Source organism: Notamacropus eugenii, chromosome 7 (assembly GCF_028372415.1).
Source record: "Notamacropus eugenii isolate mMacEug1 chromosome 7, mMacEug1.pri_v2, whole genome shotgun sequence".
In the NCBI taxonomy this organism is placed as follows: domain Eukaryota; kingdom Metazoa; phylum Chordata; class Mammalia; order Diprotodontia; family Macropodidae; genus Notamacropus; species Notamacropus eugenii.
The window spans coordinates 817,837-839,357 of NC_092878.1; the positions used below are offsets into that span (position 1 = coordinate 817,837).

General features: G+C 39.5%; 1 protein-coding gene across 2 annotated transcripts in view; it reads left to right on the top strand.

The window, feature by feature from the left end:
- GNB5 (G protein subunit beta 5) overlaps window positions 1-21,147 on the top strand; it is a 54,706-nt gene extending 33,559 nt beyond the window's left edge. For both annotated transcript variants that reach the window (XM_072623925.1, XM_072623924.1), the window contains 6 exons: window positions 1,555-1,698; window positions 5,694-5,785; window positions 17,840-17,888; window positions 18,198-18,294; window positions 19,555-19,721; window positions 20,432-21,147. In XM_072623925.1, the coding sequence (XP_072480026.1) occupies window positions 1,555-1,698; window positions 5,694-5,785; window positions 17,840-17,888; window positions 18,198-18,294; window positions 19,555-19,721; window positions 20,432-20,443 (561 nt within the window). In that variant the 3' untranslated portion in view covers window positions 20,444-21,147. The remainder of the gene's footprint in view (window positions 1-1,554; window positions 1,699-5,693; window positions 5,786-17,839; window positions 17,889-18,197; window positions 18,295-19,554; window positions 19,722-20,431) is intronic.
- Window positions 21,148-21,521: the final 374 nt, after the last annotated feature.

The window sequence follows — 21,521 nt, forward strand, 5'->3', positions numbered from 1 at the left end:
CTCCTTACAAAGAGGAAGAAAAATGAGATCCCTAATTTAAAATATTGACTGTGAATATAGGCATATGTTTGTGTAATGGGAAAACTACACTTGAAAAATTAAACTGATTCCAAAGTAAAATTTAACTTTTGAAAAGTTAGAAATAAATTATGCCTACTTTATAGGTATTGTAATAATAACTGATAAACTGATCGTTTCAGAGTTTTCAGAGTGCTTTATGTATATCCTCTCATTTGAGCCTCCTAATAATAACTCCATAAAACAGACATTAATATCCCCATTTTACAGATGAAGAAAACTGAGTCCTTGGGTGAAGTGAATTGTTTATGGTCATACAGCTAACGAATGTTCAGGGGAATTTGAACTCAAGTCTTCCTGACTCCAAGTTAAACATCATGTTGAATGTTCTCTTGATATTGTCGTAGAAAGGTTGGGGGTAGAAGGGGAGAGATTTATCCATTGGTTAGTATGTTAAAATAGATGTCCTGTGAAGGCTCTTCCAACTGTAGGATTCATTCCATGGCGTATAGGGTGAATGCTAAATGTCATGTATGATTAAGTTCCAGTGCATCTATTCTTTCCATTTCCTCTTAGCAATAGAATGTTTCCCAGCCATAGATAGTATTATGTCCATGCCCAAGAGTCTCCAGTTGTCTAATACAGTTGTGAGCTTATGGAGGATTTTTTTCAGTTCAGCCCATAACTGTTGTCATTTGAGATCAAATTGTGTTGTGTGGTTTGTCCTTCATTCTCAGAGGACCATGACCTCAGGAAGATGTTGTCATGACTTGCAAATAAATTGGATTTAAGTGAGTGGGGGCTGTGCAAGGTCACCAGCCTCAGTTTCTCCTCTGGAGCCATCTTTGTCCAGTGGTGAGATATAGATCAGGACAACTGGAGATGGCCCTGATCAAATTGAACTTGTAGGTGGACTCTGATGAAAAACCCTCTCCTAAACACTCAGTCCCACTTCCTTCACCAGTCTCCAAAAGCAGTCTACCACCTCTTCCTCATCCAACTGGAGTAAAAGCAGTCAAGCTGCTGCCTCAATTGCTGTCAAGTTGTTGGCATAGCAGTGACAGACAAAGGTAATGTTCTTCATCAGCATGGTAGGCTTAGAGTTACAGCCCAAGCAGCCCCTGTACAGTTTGGGAGACCAGAAGAGGAGTCAGTAAGTTCTTGTTCAAGTTCAGGAAGTCAAAGAATCTAGTAGCCTCCAGATAGTTCTGATGCAACAAATTATCTGGAATGAGCCAGGATTTTAGGATCTCCAGAGCAAGATTTTAGGATCACAGATCAAGAACTGATAAGCACCTTAGGGGCCATTTAGCCCTACCCCCTCCTTTTACAAATGAAGATTTGACTTGTCCAATGTCCCATAAGTAGAGTCTGAGATGGGATTTGAACCTGAGTGTCCTAATTTCAAATTCATTGTTTTTTTTCCCTCTGTACCATACTGTTTTTAAGAAGAACCTCAAACATTTTATTTATCACTTAACAATAATTTGATATTAGTCATAACAACAACATTTTTGTCCTTTTCTTATTGGGCAGATCTTGACTGCGAGTGGGGATGGAACCTGTGCCCTGTGGGATGTGGAGAGTGGGCAGCTTCTCCAGAGCTTTCATGGACATGGAGCTGATGTTCTCTGCCTGGATTTGGCACCTTCAGAAACAGGAAACACCTTTGTATCTGGGGTGAGGCTTTTTTTAAAAAAAAAAATGGATTCCTGTCTCCAGAGAATGTGAACATTAAATAAGGGCCATGGGGACATTTTTCATAAGGAAAGACTTGGCTGCCCAAGGTCTTGCTATACAGATAAGGGACTCTCACTTAAGTTAGATGAGAGAAAAACTCAAAGATTCTGGGCAAATGACTAAGAGTAAGGTTACCACCCCCTTCTTCTCATGTCATTATGTTTTTTCTTGTTACAAAACATTGTCATCTACTGTTTTAGTGAATTCAGTAAAAAAGGTTATGAGTTTGGGTCCCATTCTCTACAGTCCTCTCTTTCCTAGATTTTCAGGGGACCATACAGCTTTTCTGGAAAGGTTCCATAATTAAGATATATCCTGTGGATCGAGGTCAAAATCTTAGTGGCCTATTTTTTTTTTCTTAAATAAAAAGTTAGTCACAGTAGAGCATCAATGAATAACTTCAAAGACCAACATCCCCTTTCTGACAATCAAGAGAATAAAGAGTATATGATTGCGCCATGTGATATGAACAACACCAAGAAGTTGGAGGGTTTATCAAGGATCATAGTATAATAGACACAGAGGGAGTATAATAGTAATAGGGGAACTTGGGGAGAGAATTTGGTATAGTAAAAGAAAGGAGGAATTTAGAAATGAGAGAACCTGATTCTAGGCTCTGTTCGGCCACTAACAATTTCTCTGGACTTCCGGTTCCTTGGCTAAAAAAATGAAGTAATTAAAAAAGAGAGGGAAAGAAATGAAATTATAAATTTACTGCACTTGCATAAGGAGATGACTTTTTTCTGCTAGACAACTAAGAACAATTAGGGACAAATTATGTTTACATTAACCTTCTATAAAAGAGAAAAGCTTGGGAAAAATTAAGGCAAAGTGACAAAAAATTTGGTCGCTACAATTAAAAATTTACAAAGGTCTGATTTTGATGCTTTTAGAACTTTTATGATTTGAAAAATGCATCTCCATGTTATGGAAACAAATTGGCGTTAAAGCCAAGCAAGAGTTTCCTAACACCAGAGGTCTAGAAGTAGTAAGGAACGTGAGAGCCACATGATTCAAAGGGAAAAGAGAGAGACCTTATTGAATTAAACTGTAACTTTTCCAACTAATCATCTTTGTATTGTTTTAGCAATGAGATGAAATAATCGATTTGACCGATTTTTTTCTCCGTTCAGTCATCTGAATTGTCCTGGAGACACAGCCGTTTGTAACACCACCAGTCAACACAGCACACTTGAGGGCTGCTGCTGTGAATGTATATAGGGTCGAACTGCACAGTATAAAAAGCACTCTATTTTTCAAAATTGAACCTTATTCAGAAAACTCAAGTACAACATTCACAATCCATAACAGCATAGCATCTTATTACCAGGGTGGCTGCAAAACCTTAAACAAAACATATCGTTCAGTATTTATCCATTCACACTCAGCCTATAACATGGCACCCAGCATGTATCATTGCATTCAGTATATCTTATACAATCAAAGAGTCTCAGGCCAGGGTCTCCCCTAGCACAGAACATCCCCGGGGGTAGCAGAGAATACCACACATGCCACCCCTAGGTCACAGTAGGTTACAATCCCCTCTGGCAAAATAAAGTGTCCAAATCCTAAAACTCTTCTTGGGGGTATGTTCTTTCCATGCTGCCATTATAGGCTCTCTCACCTGGCACTCTCAGATGAAACTCCATCCCTTGGGTCCCAAACCATCCCAGGGAGGCATGGCAGGAAAGCATTCTCACTGCTCCTACCTTACCACAAAGGCTCCACCTTGACTCAGGGCCAAGTCCCGAACTCTATGACTCTTCCTCCTGAAGATCTGTGAGTCAAACGCTCCCAGCTCCTGCTTGGATTCACACTCAGGCAACTCTCTGCTCCTGCCCCTTGTCTCAGCTCATGGTGGAAGGGACTGCCCCATTCCAAACTCTCCCTGCTCCTGCCTGACAGCAAGAGCCTGCTCCCAGCTTCAGTCTGTGGGAAAACAAAGCCTAACAGGGCAGCAGCAATAGTTACACACATTGCCAGCACAGCCATCTCAATTCACTTTCAAACCCAGAAGCTCCTTAATAACATCTCTTAAAAGGGACTTAAGCGAAGCCTCCTTCCAAGCCATGTCTCTGCCCTTCAGCTCAATTTGCTTTCACACCCAGGATGCTCCTTCAGTGAGTCTCTGCCTCTGCTGCTGCTGCTGCCGCAGCTGGCTCCGTGCTCAGTGCTCATCTTCTCTTTATCTTTCATTGTGTCTTCTCTCCATTTTCTTCTTCTGTGTTCATATTCATAGCCAGGGGCCCCTTATCAATGCCTACCCAGAGTCTGTCCAGGACATCAAGAGTTCTCAGGAGTGAGCCCCAAGGTGATATTAATCTTCCAACTTATATAGGGTTTTACTAAATATCTGATTGGCAAAGCCCACATATGTAGCCCACATGCATTACCTGACTGTCGTAGCACTGAGAGCCCATGTGCCAGCCCCAAAACTCAGCATCTTATTGGTTCAGTGCCCAAAGTCAGGATAGCCCACATGCCTCAACACCTAATGTCAAAGGAGATTAATCCTTCAGATGTTTACAATTTAGCCTGAAGCTGGGAAATTGAATTGCAACAGAAGAACAATAAAAATCCCACCTGGCTTGCCCTTACACCACTTCATATATTATTTCATAAATTTGGTGGTTTTCATGTACCCATTTGTAAATCTGTTAAGTAATAGTATTTCAGAAATCTGGGGGTGCTCCCAACAATCATGCAGGTCCCAATCCCTCTATAGCTTGGTAGACCATGCTCAAGAAAACCTATGATCAACCTGGATATGAGTTTCCCTGAACTTAATTTGGCTGGTCCTCATACAATAGATATTCAGTGTCTCCAGCCCCATATTCGGATCTTTCTAGGTGATACGGCATGCCAGGATCAGAATTCTGTTTGCAAGGCCCTCTGGAACCCAGGGTTATGTCTATGTCATGTTGAAACATGACAGTACTACCTTTGTGAAAGATCAGTGATGAAAGCTAGCATTTACAGAGTACTCTGTTTACAGAGTGTTTTGCCTGCATTATCTTATTTGATTCCTTAGAACCAGAAATTGAGGGGAGGGGATGAGGGACTCGAACAATACTGAGGCCCCCTATTGTCTTTCCTTTTTTGTCTGTGGGAAGGAGAGAGGGAGAGAGAAGGAAAGAATCCAAGGGGAGAAGAAATAGGTAAGAAGGATTCTCTGCACTGGTTTTTACCTACTCTGAAAAGGGAAAATACAATTAAAGCCACTAACAGAATTATCCAAATGCCACTTCTCTCTTATACCTCAAAGTCGCAAGGTCTTTTCTTTTTAAAAAAAATCAGACTTACTCTTTGCCCCTAAAAACTTATTTAATTGAAAATTATTGCCTTTGATAAAATTTGTGCAAAAAAAGGGACTGGACTTATGATTTCATTAGGATAAGGACTCCCTCTACCCATTCAGGTAAGCCCCTTTTTTGAAATTTAGCCTTAGAGATCACTGAAATTTTAAGCAATCCAACCAGATTCACACAGCCAGTATCTGTCAGAAGCAGGTCTGGAATCCAAGTCTTCCTAGGATCAAGACCAGCTATTTATGCACTAGGTCAGGATATTGGCTCATTTTAGTTAAGAGATATGAGCTATTTAGCTGGTCTTACCTAAAGTGGTATTAAGGCATATTCCCTAATTATATTGGATGTTAAATTTTACAGGGCATTTTTCTCAGAACAGTCTTATAAAGTAGAAGGTTCCACAATTATTATGTTCACTTAACAAATAAGGGAATTGAGACTCAGAGAAGATGTGCCCAGGACCATGGGAATAAGAAAGAGTCAAGCTGGCATTTGAACACACATTTTCTGATTCCATGTCCAGTGATCTTTTGAAGCATCATGTCTGCATTTTATTTCCATTCTTTTCCTTTATCGCTATTGTCCTTTTAGGCATATAACTCAGAACAGCTTTTTTTTTGTTTCTAGGGATGTGACAAAAAAGCTATGGTTTGGGACATGCGCTCTGGCCAGTGCATCCAGTCATTTGAAACACATGAATCTGATATCAACAGTGTCAGGTTAGTAAATTACTGTATGTCTTACATCTGAATTACATTTTTCAACTTTGCTCTTTTTTCAGAATATGGATAAATTGAAACTTAAAGGGCAGTGGGAGATAATATCCACAAGACCTTGAAGGGAAGATATTTTTTCTTAAAAATAAGCCTGCCCCTTAAATTGTGTTTATGTGAAATATGATTATCTAAAAAATACAAGGAGAAGAGTAGGTACTGGGCAAAGAAAATAACCAATGAACTGTCTGAATTCCTTTTGTTTCTTTGCAAGACATTGATATTTGGGTAGGGGACAGAGAAAGGCACTGAGGAGGATGATGATGGTGATGATAGCATTTACATAGCACCCTAAAGTTTACAAAGCACTTTATGAATATTATCTCATTTTATCTTCACAACAGCCCTGGGAGGTAGGTGAAATTATTGTCCAGATTTTAGGTGCCGTTATTTATGCTCTTTTACAAATGGGGAAACTGAAGCAGATAGAGGTTGAGACTTGCCCAAAGAGTCACACAGGAAGTATTTGGGGTAGGATTTGAACTCAGGTCTTCCTGATTCCAGATTCAGTGCTCTATCCACTGTGCCACCTAGCCGTCATAATAATACCATCCAGCATAAGTGGTGGGATAGGTTAGTATGGTGTGATGGATTAGAGAGAATGGACCATGTGTAGGCAGGTGAGAGGGTGGACACTGAGAGAGAAGGAGTTGGTGGTCCAGAAAAAGAGATCAGTAAGTCTCCTTTCATTGCTCTGTAGTGGTAAGGTTGTTGGTTGACCCAATTTTCTGTTGTTCAACTGGTTATCTGGAACCAAATTACCCATCCAGACAGTAGGTGGGTAGGGGAAGTACAGTAAATGGTTTGTGACACAACTACAGAAAGCTCCCAACTTTAGATAATAGAACTTGTTTTTAACCAAACCTGCCAAAACTTATACATTAAAGTACACATTGTCCCCTCTAGAGGAGTTCCCCAGGACCATTCGTACACTTTTTCCACTGGGGCATCCATATTTGAAACACTACTTGGTAGGGGTGAGGAGGAAGGATGGAGGGGGAATCTGTATCCTCAGTTGAATTTGATTTTTTTAATGGCCACAAATTACTCAAACCTTATAAAATGGGTGAGCAAGCTGGGTGATGCTGGTTTTGGTCAAGTCAAGATATAACTACAAGGTAATGGCTCTTATTTGGCCTATGAATTGGCTTCAAAGATAATTTCAATGAAGGGATTCCAGACAAAGATGTTTTGAACAAAGGCAAATATCATTCAAGTAAGTACATAAATTCCCAGTGTAAGCACTGGGAAAGACAAAAGGCATTTGGATGTTTCAAAATTCTGGTATTCCCTTCTGTTGGCTTCCTTTGTAAAACAACTTCATTTTACATACATACATATATGTATGTATATATGTGTGTGTATATAAAATACAACTTGCATGTATTTTTTCATTAGAGCTTTCTCCATTTAGAGAAGTGGTATGACTTAGTATATTGGGCAAAAATTTGCAAATGAACAAAAAAATCTCAGACCCAGTTAACCTGACAGTATGGTGCTGCCATAGCACAATGAACCTAGTCATGTTTACTAAGATTCAGTGACATTACCCCAACAACACACTTCTGGTTGGTGTAAATGCCATATTGTGTCCCAAATACTTAAGGATCTCCAGGGATTCTGGCCAATCCTAGAGTATCATCTGCTACCCTCTCTTCTGATGAGTACAGTTTCAGTCTGGTTCATTAGAACATAAGAAATTACATCTGGGGCACTTGGGGAATTCTGGAAAGATGGCAAAGTAGGTCAGAAAATTCCAAGCTCTCCAGATTTCCTTCACAAACAGGATAAAATAACACTTCAGGGCAAACATAGAACAGCAAAAATAAACAAGAGTTGGGGTAGAGCACTGGTCTAGCTGGGACAACTGGAGAAGACCCAAGGAAAGACCCCAGGGACAGAGGTTCAACCTGAGTGAAGTGCAAACACCTCCAGGCTATCTCCACTTAAACAGCAAACAGCTAGCCCTGGAGGCAGCTGGGTTGAGAAGTAGCCTAAGCCTTGATGACAGGAATTCTCACCTCACAGACCCCTCACAGTGGGAGGGATCAGACATATGAGTTGGGGAAGATTGAAGGATCCTCTGTTGCCAAGGGATGCCAGGCCCATCTGTGCTGCCAAGTCACAATCCATCCTGGGCTGCAACCGAAAATGAGAAGGAATGAGCACATGCCAGATGAATGCAGAAGCAGTCAGGTATGGATGCTGCTGGCTGTGGGCACTTACAAGAAAGCTGAATTTCTGGTTTCGGTGCCAGGTCAAAGAGGAAAATCGAAAATTACAGCCACTAGAAAGTCTTCAGGGAGCAAGAACATTTCCAGTATAGTGTGGTTGGGGTCCTAGCTGTGGCTTGGAGGGGGAAAGGAGTGCTGAGGTTAGGCCCAGGACAAAGTTCAGAAAATAACAGTAAAAAAAGGACCTGAGGTCAGAGGCAGCATCTCCATACCCCTGGACTAGAGGTGATTATAATAATGAGCGGCTAAAAATGAATAAGTAAAAATGAGTAAGCAGAGGAGAAAGAATCCAATCACAGACAGCTACTGTGGGGGTTCATTCTCAGAGGAGGATACTGAAGCAAAAAAAAAAAAAGCCTCTCCTACCCCAAAGATTAATGTCAAATGGTCACATGTCCAAAAAGAAATCTTAGAAGAACTTTAAAAGGATTTTAAAAATCAACTAAGAGGAACTAAGGAAAAATTAGAAAAAAAATAAGAACAATTCTAGAAAACCAAGAAAATTATGAAAAGGAAGTCAGTTAAGTGAAAAAAAGAGATCCAGAGTCTTAAGAAAGAAAACAACTCCTTGAAAAGTAGAATTGGGCAAGGGGAAGAGAATGACGTTATAAAACACCAGGAAATAATCAAACAAAATTTTTAAAAGTGTGAAACATCTCAAAAGAAAAACAACTGACATGGAGAATAGATCAAGAGAGAAAACAAGAATTATTGGACTACCTGAAAGCTACAATTAAAAAAAGACCAAACAATACTACAAAGAAATAAAGAAAATTGTCTCAAAGTTTTAGAACAAGGGGGTAAAGTAGAAATAGAAAAAAATCCACCAATCACCACCTAAAAGACGTCTCAGGGTGAAAACCTACAGGAATATCATAGCCAAATTTCAAAACCCCCAGGTTAAGAAGAAAATATTATGAGCAACAAGAAAAAAACTAAATATAGCAAAGCAACAGTTAGAATTACACAAAATTTGGCAGCTGCTACACTAGAAGACTGCAGGTCTTGGAACACTATACTTTGGAGAGCAAAAGAACTGGGGTTGCAGTCAAAAATAGCTTACCCAGCAAAATATAATCCTGAATAACAACCAAAAAATGGATATTCAATGAACTGACAGACTTTCAGGGTTTTGTCACAAAAAGACCAGAACTTAATAGAAAATTTAACATAAGATCAAGGACTGCTTCACTTAACTGCTATGTTTCTAGGCATAATAGTGCCTGTTTTGTATGCTTAACAGAATTGTGAGAACCAAAGGAGATAATGGAACAAGAAAGCACATGCTTTGAAAAAAACAGCTAAAAGTGCTGAAGAAAAGTTTTATTATCAATTTTATAACAAAGTTCATGGTGATATTCATGAGGCTATGATAGTACCTTGCTAAACTAAGAGGGTTGATTTTTTTGTTCACCCATATATCTCCTCCTATAATGCAGAATGTGCATAGATGGATCTGTGGCTTCCCTGGCATAGACGTTCCCTCCAACGGTGCTGCATACCTTCCTATCTTTCCGTGTATTTTTTTTTAAAGATTAAATCTGGTGTTAGACATTTACTAGCTGTGTAGCCCCTGGACAAGTCACTTAGCCTCAGGTTACTCATCTCTAAAATTGGAATGATAATAATAGCACTAATAACACAAAATTGTGAGGCTCAAATGAGATAATAGTTGTCAAGCTCTTAGCACAGTGCACTCAATAACTGCTGCATAAATGTCAACTATTCAGCCAAATACCTGTAAAAAATGGCTCTAAACAAATTCTGGAATGGCAGAATCCATAGAATGATGGAGTGAAGTAATTCTCCAGCCCAAGACAGCCTGGAACGTGTCCTGGAAGTGTCTATTGCACCATGCAGGGGGCAGGGCACAGTCCAGCATGGGCCATGCCAGCACAGGCAGGACCTGAGCAGGTCTTGGGGAGACTGAATCTCTTGCACCTGTGGCAGTTTCCAGACTTCAGGTCCCCAAAACACCAAGGACAAATCAGAAGCTCAGTGGACAAAAGCCTGTGGGACCTGTGTGAGAGAGTGGAGTGGTCCAGCTCCAGCTGCAGGGTGGCAGAGGGGGAAGGGGGTAGAGGAAAGTGCATCAGCTGACAATACATTCCCCACCCCCACTGGAAGCAGAGTTCTACCATGACAAAGAGCTCAAAAGTCAAGTAAATGACTGGGGAAATGAGCAAAAATTGAAAAAAAAATCAGACTCTAGAATCTTACTTTGATGACAAGGAAGATGAAAACATGCAAACAGAAGACAACAAAGTCAAAGCTCCTCCATCCAAAGCCTCAAAGAAAAATATGAGTTGGTCTCAGGCCATGGAAGAGCTCAAAAAGGATTTGGAAAAGCAAGTAAGAGAAGTAGAGTGAAAATTAAGAAGAGAAATGAGAGTGATACAAGAAAATGATGAAAAAAAAGTCAACTGATTGCCAAAGGAGACCCCAAAAATGCTGAAGAAAATAACACTGTAAAAAATAGACTAACTCAAATGACAAAAGAGATCCAAAAAGCCAATGAGGAGAAGAATGACTTACAAAGCAGAATTGGCCAGATGGAAAAGGAGGTTCAAAAACTCACTGAAAAAACTAATTCCTTAAAGATTAGAATGGAGCTGCCTAGCCTTGGCGAACAGCCCTTGGGGGCACAATCCCTAGTCACAGCAGCAGCATTTCGAAGATCCCTCAACCCACAGGTGCCAAAGGTCAGTGACAGGGTTTTTTCAGCTGGCCTAGGAAGGGAGAAGGACCTTCCCATAGCTCTGGCCTCAGGCAGTGGCTGCAGAGGCCACATCAGGCAGGCAGCAGGACAGCTGCCCCTACAGCAGCCCACATCCATTGTTGGATTGTAAAACTCCTGGGGGCACAGAGCAGCTGATTCTTACCTCTGCCCTGTGTAAAGGCCCTGCAGCAGCTGATCTTTATCTCACGCTGAATGGAGGCCCTGCCCCCACAGCTTATCTGAGTCTCAGCCCCCAGTGCTGGCTTGGTGGAACTGGAGGCCAGGTGGTTGTGAAGAGGAAACTGCTTCTGGGCACAAAAATCTCTTCCTGCTCCCAGACCAGTGTGCATGCTTGATTGTGCCACCTTGGAGGAACTGAGACCTTACAGATTCCCAGAGTATATCCCACTCTTGACAAAGGACCCAAAAGTCAAGTAACTGGTTGGGAAAATGCCCAAAAAAGGGAAAAAAATAAGACTATAGAAGTCTTGGTGAACAGATATCTTCTCCTATCCTTTCAGATGAGGAAGAACAATGCTTACCATCAGGGAATGACATAAAAGTCAAGGCTTCTGTATCCCAAATATCCAAAATAAATATTCAGTGGGCTCAGGCCATGGAAGAGCTCAAAAAGGATTTTGAAAATCAAGTAAGAGAAGTGGAGGAAAAATTGGGAAGAGAAATGAGAGAGATGAAAGAAAATCATGAAAAGCAGGTCAACACCTTGCTAAAGGAGACCCAAAAAAATGCTGAAGAAAATAACACCTTGAAAAATAGACTAACCCAAATGGCAAAAGAGGTCCAAAAAGCCAATGAGGAGAAGAATGTTTTGAAAAGCAGAATTAGCCAAATGGAAAAGGAGGTTCAAAAGCTTACTGAAGAAAATAGTTCTTTCAAAATTAGAATGGAACAGATGGAGGTCAATGACTTTATGAGAAATCAAGAAATCACAAAACAAAATCAAAAGAATGAAAAAATGGAAGGTAATGTGAAATATCTCATTGGAAAAACAACTGACCTGGAAAACAGATCCAGGAGAGACAATTTAAAAATTATGGGACTACCTGAAAGGCATGATCAAAAAAAAGAGCCTAGATATCATCTTTCATGAAAGTATCAAGAAAAACTGCCCTGATATTCTAGAACCAGGAGGCAAAATAAATATTGAAAGAATCTACTGATCACCTCCTGAAAGAGATCCAAAAAGTGAAACTCCTAGAAACATTGTGGCCAAATTCCAGGGTTCCCTGGGCAAGGAGAAAATGTTGCAAGCAGCTAGAAAGAAATAATTCAAGTATTGTGGAAATACAATCAGGATGACACAAGATCTAGCAGCTTCTACATTAAGGGACTGAAGGGCATGGAATAGGATATTCCAGAAGTCAAAGAAACTAGGACTAAAACCAAGAATCACCTACCCAGCAAAACTGAGTATAATACTTCAGGGGAAAAAATGGTCTTTCAATGAAATTGGGGACTTTCAAGCATTCTTGATGAAAAGACCAGAGCTGAAAAGAAAATCTGACTTTCAAACAAAAGAATCAAGAGAAGCATGAAAAGGTAAACAGCAAAGAGAATTAAAGGGACTTACTAAAGTTGAACTGTTTATATTCCTACTTGGAAAGACAATATTTGTAACACTTAAAACTTTTTTCAGTATCTGGGCAGTTGGTAGGATTACATATACAGAGAGAGAGACAGAGAGACAGAGAGCACAGGGTGAGTTGAATAGGATGGGATCATATCTTAAAAAGATGAAATTAAGGGGTAAAAGAGAAATTTATTGGGAGGAGAAAGGGAGAAATAGAATGGGGCAAATTATCTCTCATAAAAGAGGCAAGTAAAAGACTTTTCAGTGGAGGGAAAAAGGGGAGAGAAAAAACATGAAGCTTACTCTCATCACATTAGACTAAATGAAGGAATAAAATGCATGCTCATTTTGGTATGAAAACCTATCTTACAATACAGGAAAGTGGGGGAGAATGGGATAAGCAGGGTGGGGGGATGATGGAAGGGAGGACATTGGGAGGAGGGAGCAATTAGAAGTCCACACTCTTGGGGAGGGACAGGGACAAAAGGGAGAATACAAGAAATGGGGGACAGAATAGGATGGAGGGAAATATAGTTAGTCTTACACAACAAGACTATTATGGAAGTCATTTGCAAAACTACACAGATATGGCCTATATTGAACTTCTTGCGTTCCCAATGGAGATGGGTGGGGAGCAAGGGAGGATGAGAAGTTGGAACTCAAAGTTTTAGAAACAACTGTTGAGTATTGTTCTTGCCTGCAATTAGGAAATAAGTAATACAGGTAGTGGAGTATAGAGATTTATCTTGCCCTACAGGACAAAAGAGAAGATGGGGATAAGGGAAGGGAGGGATGTTAGAAGGGAAGGCAGATTGGTGACAAGGGTAATTAGAATGCTTGGTGTTTGGGGGTGGGGGGAGGGGAGAAATGGGGAGAAAATTTGGAACTCAAAATTTTGTGGAAATGAATGCTGAAAACGTAAATAAATAAATTTTAAAAAAGATTAGAATGGAGCAGATGGAAGCTAATGACTTTATGAAAAAGCAAGAAATTATAAAACAAAACCAAAGGAATGAAAAAATAGAAGATAATGTAAAATATTTCATTGGAAAAACAACTGACCTGGAAAACAGATCCAGGAGAGACAACTTAAAAATTATGGGACTACCTGAAAGTCATGATCAAAGAAAGAGCCTAGACACCATCTTTCATGAAATTATCAAGGAAAACTGCCCTGAAACTCTAGAACCAGAGGGCAAAATAAATATTAAAAGAATCTTGATTCCCTCCCAAAAGAGATCCCAAAAGGAAAACTCCTAGGAATATTGTAGCCAAATTCCAGAGCTCCCAGGTCAAGAAGAAAATATTGCAAGCAGCTAGAAAGAAACAATTCTAATACTGTGGAAATGCAATCAGGATAACACAAGATCTAGCAGCTTCTACGTTAAGGGATCGAAGGGCATGGAATAGGATATTCCAGAAGTCAAAGGAACTAGGACTAAAACCAAGAATCACCTACCCAGCAAAACTGAGTATAATACTTCAGGGGAAAAAATGGTCATTCAATGAAATAGAGGACTTTCAAGCATTCTTGAGGAAAAGACAAGAGCTGAATAGAAAATTTGATTTTCAAACACAAGAATCAAGGAAACATGAAAAGGTAAACAGCAAAGAGAAATTGTAAAGGACTTACTAAAGTTGAACTGTTTACATTACTACATAGAAAGATAATATTTCTAACTCTTGAGACTTTTCTCAGCACTAGGGTGGTTGGAGGGGTTATATACATATAGACAGAGAGCACAGGGTGAATTGAATAGGAAGGGATGATATCTAAAAAGTAAAATTAAGGGGTGAGAGAGGAATATATTGGGAGGACAAAGGAAAAAATAAAATGGGGCAAATTATCTCTCACATAAAGAGGCAAGAAAAAGTTTTTTCAATAGAATGGAAGAGAGGGAAGGTGAGAGGTAAAAAGTGAACCTTATTCTCATCACATTTGGTTTAAGGAGGGGATAATATGCATACTCAATTTGTTATGAAATTCTATCTTACACTACAGGAAAGTAGAGGAGAAGGGGATAAGTGGAGTTGGAGGGATGATAGAAGGGAGGTCAAATGGGAGGAGGGTGTAATTAGAAGTAAATACTTTTGAGGAGGGATAGGGTCAAAAGAGAGAAAAGCATAAATGGGGGGCAGGATAGGATTGAAGGAAACATAGTCTTTCCCAACAAGACTTTTATGGAAGTATTTTCCATAACTATACATGTATAATATATATATATCAAATTGCTTGCCTTCTCAGTGGGGATGGGTGGGGAGGGAGGAAAGGAGAGAAGTTGTGACTCAGAGTTTAAAAACAAATGTTAAAAGTTGTTTTTGCATGCAACTGAGAAATAAAAAATATAGGCAATGTGGTATAGAAATCTATCTTGCCCTCCAAGAAAATAGAGTGGATGGGGATAAGAAAAAGGAGTGGTGTAATAGAAGGGAGAGTAGATTGGGGGGAGGGGTAATCAGAATGCACTCTGTCTTGGGGTGGGGGAGGGGAGAGATGGGGAGAAAATTTGGTACTCAAAATCTTGTGGAAATGAATATTGAAAACTAAAAATAAATAAATCAGAAAAAAATAAATAAATAGATGCCAACTGTTATGATTAGTATTATCCAACCATGAATGCATATTAACTCAACAACAGCAATCCAGGGAGGCCAAGTAGAATGAGTGTGTTTGTTACTCCCAAAAATATCTGGAGAAAAGAATGGAGCCCTAACATTGAGAAAAAATGTGGACAATCAAGTGGGCACTGTCTGAATGATGGCATTCATCCATGATGTTAAAAAAACTATAAATTTTTATTAAAAACACAGAAGCTGTTGCTTTCATAAAGCTGTGATGGCCTTCGCACCCCATATTCAAACCCCATTATAAAACAAAAGAGATTCTGATATATCAGTAGAGTAATCTAAGAGCAGTTTAGGTATGAAAGATTTTTTTGTACTTTTAGGCATCCTTCTTTAAAATCCAGAACTCTTTTGTAAAGTTGATTGAAGATATATTAGGTATTCCCCCACAAATATATTATTTGGAGTCTCTCCTCCATCCCCTACCTCCCCTTTCCTTGATGGGACAACTTTTGGGGGTCTTGAGGGGTACAAAACATAATGTTATTTCAGATTTGAAATAAGTGAAGGTGAAAATGATAAAGAATAATTATCAGTAACATTTAATAATTCTATATTAATAATGAAAAGATAAGTAAACTAAGCTGACGAGGGGAGACACAAAGGTTTTCTTAAGTAATTATTATTATTTTTCAAAAGCTCTTCCATCTTACTCTTTCACTACTGTGGTTTGATCCAAATTAGTGGCTGGAGTTTCAGAAGGTTTAACCTCTTCTGTTGGAACTGAAGGTGCCTGAGCCTCAGGGGTGGATCCAGGGGCTTCTCTTGCTCCTGGAGTCTGTTTGAAAGAAAGTTTTCTGCTGCTAGGTCTTGAGCCTGAAGCTGGACCTACTTTACTTTTAGTTTCTTGTGCTGTGGGAACTGCAGCAGCCTCAGTCTCCTTAGGTTCCCCTTCCTCTTGACCTTTGCCTCACTCGGTGATAGGCTCAGAAATCTTAAATGCTTCCCCACCAGCCCCAGAAACAAGAGGCAGGAACCTAGCCAGCCACCTGCTCAGACCCTTGTTTCTCAGCTACTTCTTTGCTGGCCACTGAGTCCTTCTCTGGTTCCTCATCTTCAGCCTTGTTAGCAGTGACCTGGGAATCTTGGTCCATCTTCTCTAGGTTGTTCTCCCTCATCGTTCTCCTTGGGAATTTTCTACTTCTTCCACCTTCTTAACTTTGTCCTTAGTTTTCTCATCATTTACATGATGCCTCTACTACTACTACCTCTCCTCCTCCCCTTTAGAGTCCTTGTGGGGGGAGGGTTGTTGTCACTAAAAGGGCCCTGGGGAGAGCCCAAGGCTTGGGTCTGCTTAGCTGGGACTGAGCAGTGCAATGTCTTTCCCAGTCTTGAGAGAGGAGACTGGACCAAGGGAGAGTCTGGGGAAGCAATGCAACTTCTACTACATACCTTCCCGTCTTATGAAATTATGTTCTATTTCTTCCCATAAATTCTCAGAGGATCAACTCAGTGTAACACTCTCCTTTCTCAATTCCTACTGACCTTCCTGGTTTCCTTTAAGTCCCAAGTAGGATCTCGTCTTTTACTGGAAGCCTTTCCCAACATTTCATTCTAGTGCCTTCCCTTTGTTAATTATCTCTTATTTAACCTGCATATAGTTTGCTTTGTATGTGTAAGGAAAGAGTGGAATGGACCCACATGTGTAGTAAAGGCTCCATTATTTTTTGCATGTTGACTTCCTCATTAGATTACAAGCTCCTCGAGGGCAGGGACTGTCTTTTGCTTCCTTTTTGTATCCCCAGCACTTAGCAAAGTACCTGGCACATAGTAGGTACTTGATAAATGTTTATTGATTGGTGGATGCCTCTGGTTCTTTGAATATCTCAGGGATAGTAAATGTACTTCTAAGCTTTCCACATATTGCCTCTCATTCTTATTACCTGACTAACCCATCTCATTTTCCAGACACATATATAGATACAGATATGCATGTATATATGTATCTTTGATGGTTGCACTTCCTGTCATTTCTAATGTACCAGTTATCATTGGTAATATTCCATAGCCAGGAGAGTGCTGGTAAACATTTAACAACCACTTCTTTGGAGAGGGGTGGGGGGTGGAAGGCAGGAAATGAACCCACAACATACTTTTAAGTTTAATCTGCATTGTTAATATTTCCCCATTATTTTCTTAAGTCTAGAAATCGACAAAACAATAAATTAAGCCTTAATCTGTAGCATTTACAGATTTTCAAAGTTCAAGAATATTCACCCTGAAAATTTAATAACTGCTTCTCATGAGCTGATTCAAGCTGACCTCTGCACGTTCCTAGCTATAGCCTACTGCTATCTACCTCATAACGTTCCATTTCCCTTTGGGACACTTGCAATTATGATATTCTATGATCATGATTTGCAACTAAAGAACCACAAAGCCTAAGTAATCTAAAAGATACAATAGTGATGAGGACTGGATTTGAAATTTCACTGATACAGTGAAATTCTAGATGAGAACTCTCTCTCTCCACCAATACAGATTGACACCTTCTCTGAAGCTTGTAGTTGTAGAGAGTTGCCTAGAACACTGAGATGCTGCCTTTAGCAGAATCATGCAACTAGTATGTGTCAGAGGTGGGTGTGAACCCAATAGATCTTCTAAGTTCCAAGGCCAGCTCTCTAACCACTAAGCTACTCTGGAGAAATGGGATAAAAATAATGACTTGGCTCACAAACTTGAAAGAAATGCCATCAACATAAAATTTCACAGATCAAAAAGATACTCCCAAAGTGCACGATAATAATTTTATATAATGCTTTGCCTGCAAAATTCTCAAGAACAGTGATTTCTGGAGAATGATTTTGCAACCACAACTTTGTCTCCTACAGATACTATCCCAGTGGAGATGCTTTTGCTTCTGGTTCAGATGATGCTACGGTATGTTTCCAAGCTACTGACTATTTGTTTTTGAAAGAGAGAATTATGTCGGTACAGTTTTGCAAGAAGAAGAAAAAATGTCTTCTAAAACCCCTCCTCAGACAGTGGGAAAAGATATGAATGAATAGGAAAATGGAAAAAGTGAAATACTGCAGAGAAGGGGAAAGGGGAAGAAGAGATAAAAGATGACATTCCATTCCAGTCTTTAAAATTGTACAAACCACTTGATTTACCTATGTCTCCATAAGTTGTGCTTTATAGAATTACAATCAAAGTGAAAATTATTTTAAATTTCCATTTGAATTATAGTGTCGCTTGTATGACCTTCGTGCTGACAGGGAGGTGGCAATTTACTCCAAAGAGAGTATTATATTTGGAGCATCCAGCGTGGATTTCTCCCTCAGTGGTAAGATTTGATTTCTTCGGATAATGGGCTGTTTTACTTCTGAACCTTGCCAGATCACTAGGAGAACTAAGTGAGAAAAAACATGTAACTTTTATCCCCTGCACTCCATGAGTAAGGGAGCACTTCCCAAATGATCTGGCATATTGACCCACATCCTTCCTCATTCTTATTTTCAAGGGGAAAAAAAAAAAATCTAGAAAAATGTCTTTCCCTTGCACAGTTTCCTCTCCTTTTTCTATATCATTCCTCTTTTTTCCCCCCACTTCAACATCGTCATTGAAATCAATTCATCATTCAGAATTAACATGCCAGGCATGGTGCTAGAGATTCAAAAGATAAAAATCAAAGTCTGCCCTCAAGGATCTTATTACATTCTTGCTCTGTGTTGCCTGCAGAGGTTCTCTGATCAGAGAGAACACCCCTTTTTCCTTGCCAGGGCACATAAAGGGCCTGCCTTACCTTTTGCCATTCCCTAAGGGAGTGATGCATCAAATTTTTTCCACCCATAGTCTTCTTAAAGAGTTCCATAAACCCCCTTTTCCACCTCGTGCAGAGAGAGAGACAGACAGGCAGAGACAGAGAGAGACAGAGACAGAGAGACAGAGAGAAACAGACAGAGACAGAGACACAAAAGGAGAGAGAAGGGGGTTGTGGGGAGGGAATTCTTAAAATGGGTAGAGGACAGAGAACTAAGTATCCCATGTTGGCCTTCATAGAAAAGGTTGGAGACAGAGACTGCTAGCAACTAGAAGCAGCCTGAGTTTAAGGAAGGAAACAGAGCTCAGCTAGAATTAACAGTCTGCCACTCTAAGAGGGGAAAATTTAAATTGGTAGGTAGTAATAAGCAATGTTCTAAAAGGAAGGGAATCGATCTAGGGAAGTCAGGTTGGGAGAAAGCCATTTCTATCAGCTCCTAGGAATTCCCCGTGATTTCCTAAGGTTTCTGATTTCTTCCCCCTCCCCACCTCTACCCTTTGTTAGAGAAACACTACACTTTGTAGTAAATGCTATCTGAGGTCTAGTCAATGAGACTAAATTGGAGATCAGAAACTCCATTGTATTTCAGCTAAGGGTACATACATTGCGCATAGTAAGGGGTAGGGGAAGGTAAAAATCTTGCACAAATAGGTAATAGGTAGCCTGTAAATTAGTTGTTCTCTTGTTTTAGATGACCTAGAAAACTAAGGACCTCTAGTTTAGAACCTCAAATTCATGGAGCTTTCCAAAGATCATTCCATGTGAATGTCATTCCCTTCCTAGGTCGCTTGCTGTTTGCTGGCTACAATGATTATACTATCAATGTCTGGGATGTGTTGAAAGGATCAAGAGTATCCATCTTGTTTGGACATGAAAATAGAGTTAGTACCTTACGTGTTTCCCCGGATGGAACTGCTTTCTGCTCAGGATCATGGGACCATACCCTGAGAGTAAGGATCTCTTTTTTTTTCCTTTAGAGATTGGGGGACATGTAGTTCTGTTGGTTGAGGAGAAGAATTCTTGGTCTTCTTAGATTATTCAAAGTAGATTAAAAGGCAGAAGCTAGCTGGGTCAAACTTGGGGTTCTAATTTCAGCTGTTCCAGTAACCATCTTTAATGACCTTCATTATGCTTCAGTGAAATGAGAACCATGCTTGTTAAGTCAGTTAAATGGGACAAGATCAGGTTTAATGGTGGAAGGAGGGAGGCAAGAAAGGAAGTCTGTTCCAAGAGCCAAAACTGACAGTAGGTAGAAGTTGCAAAGACAATTTAGGTTTGATGTCAGAAAAAGTTTTCTAATAATTAAAACTACTCAAAGGTTGAAATAGGCTGCCTGCAGAGACAGTGGGCTCCCCCTCCCTGGAAATATTTAAGCAAGAGGTGGTTGACCACTTGTTGAAAGTGTTAGAGAAGGCATTCTTCTTATTCCATTTGTGAGATGACCCAAGTAGCCTGTTAGCTCCCTTATACCTCTGAGATTCTACAATTCTATGTAGTGTAGGTAGTAATTAAAATATAAATTAAAACATATGATTTATTTTTCTTGGTCAAGTATAACACTCTTAAGAGCTTTGAAGGCAACAATCCTAATAACTTTTGTGTAAAAAATTCAAGTCTTTTAATGTCATAAACTAAAGGCTCTGATTTTTTTTCTTTTCAGGTATGGGCTTAATCTCCAGTATGTCTCCTAACAATGTGAGCTAATATATCGGATAAGCTATGGAATATAATTTGAAATACTCACCCACAATTTCACATGCTGAGGAAACATTCTGGTAGTTGAAACCCATCAAATGTCTCTGCATGCCATCCAATATTGATATTTAAAATCTTTCTACTAGAGATTATAATAAGCCTTTACTGCTTTGATAGTATCGTCTTAAAGTATAATGCTTTCAACTCTTGGTTTTAGCTACCTTTCTACTCTTGATTTTAGCTATCTTTAATTAGAAATTATTTAGACAACTGTAAGTTAAGCTTTTCTCTGAATGCATTCTAAGACCAAATTTATTATTTAGCATAACTTATATAATTTGCACTAATTTAATTCATTTTAGAACTTTTTTAAAAAATCAGCTACTGATTGTATCTGGATACAGCTTGACTCTTGAAAGCTTCCTGTGAAAATTATGGATTTTAGGTAATGAGTTAGAAAGAAAACCTTTTGGGTAGTTTGTGATGCTGTGTCATTGGAATTTTATCCTAAAATGACCATATAGTATCAATTATAAAGAAAAAAGTCTAATGATGAGGTCCTTCTTACCATTAAGAATGGCCAAAGAATCCTTTCCATCTTTCCAATTATCTTTTTATAAGAAATAGCTTTCACTAGTGTGAACTGAATGTAATAAAGCATGGACATATATAGGGAGCTTTCATTTGAGGTCCCTGCCTCTACTTTCCCTTCTTCCCCCTTCTATGAGGGATTGGAGAAAGGTTGACAGCCCCTTCTCCGAGGTCACCTGTGGAACTGTTTGCAAAGAAATAAAGAGATTAGCTCATGAGAATTTTCATCTAGGGCAAGAGTACCAGTTCCACAGAGTTTCTCTTCTTGTGAAGTTAAAAAGCTTAAAAATACATATTATTAATAAACTCCATAAAACTCTAAGCCCCTAGCTGATCCCCAGGCTGCAAATGAAATATTCCAACCAGTTGAATCTGGTGCAGTTAGTTATCCCTAGGCTTCTTTTCACCCCTTAGAATACTTATAAAAGCAAAACACCAACTCAGGACACAAAAATATTTTATCT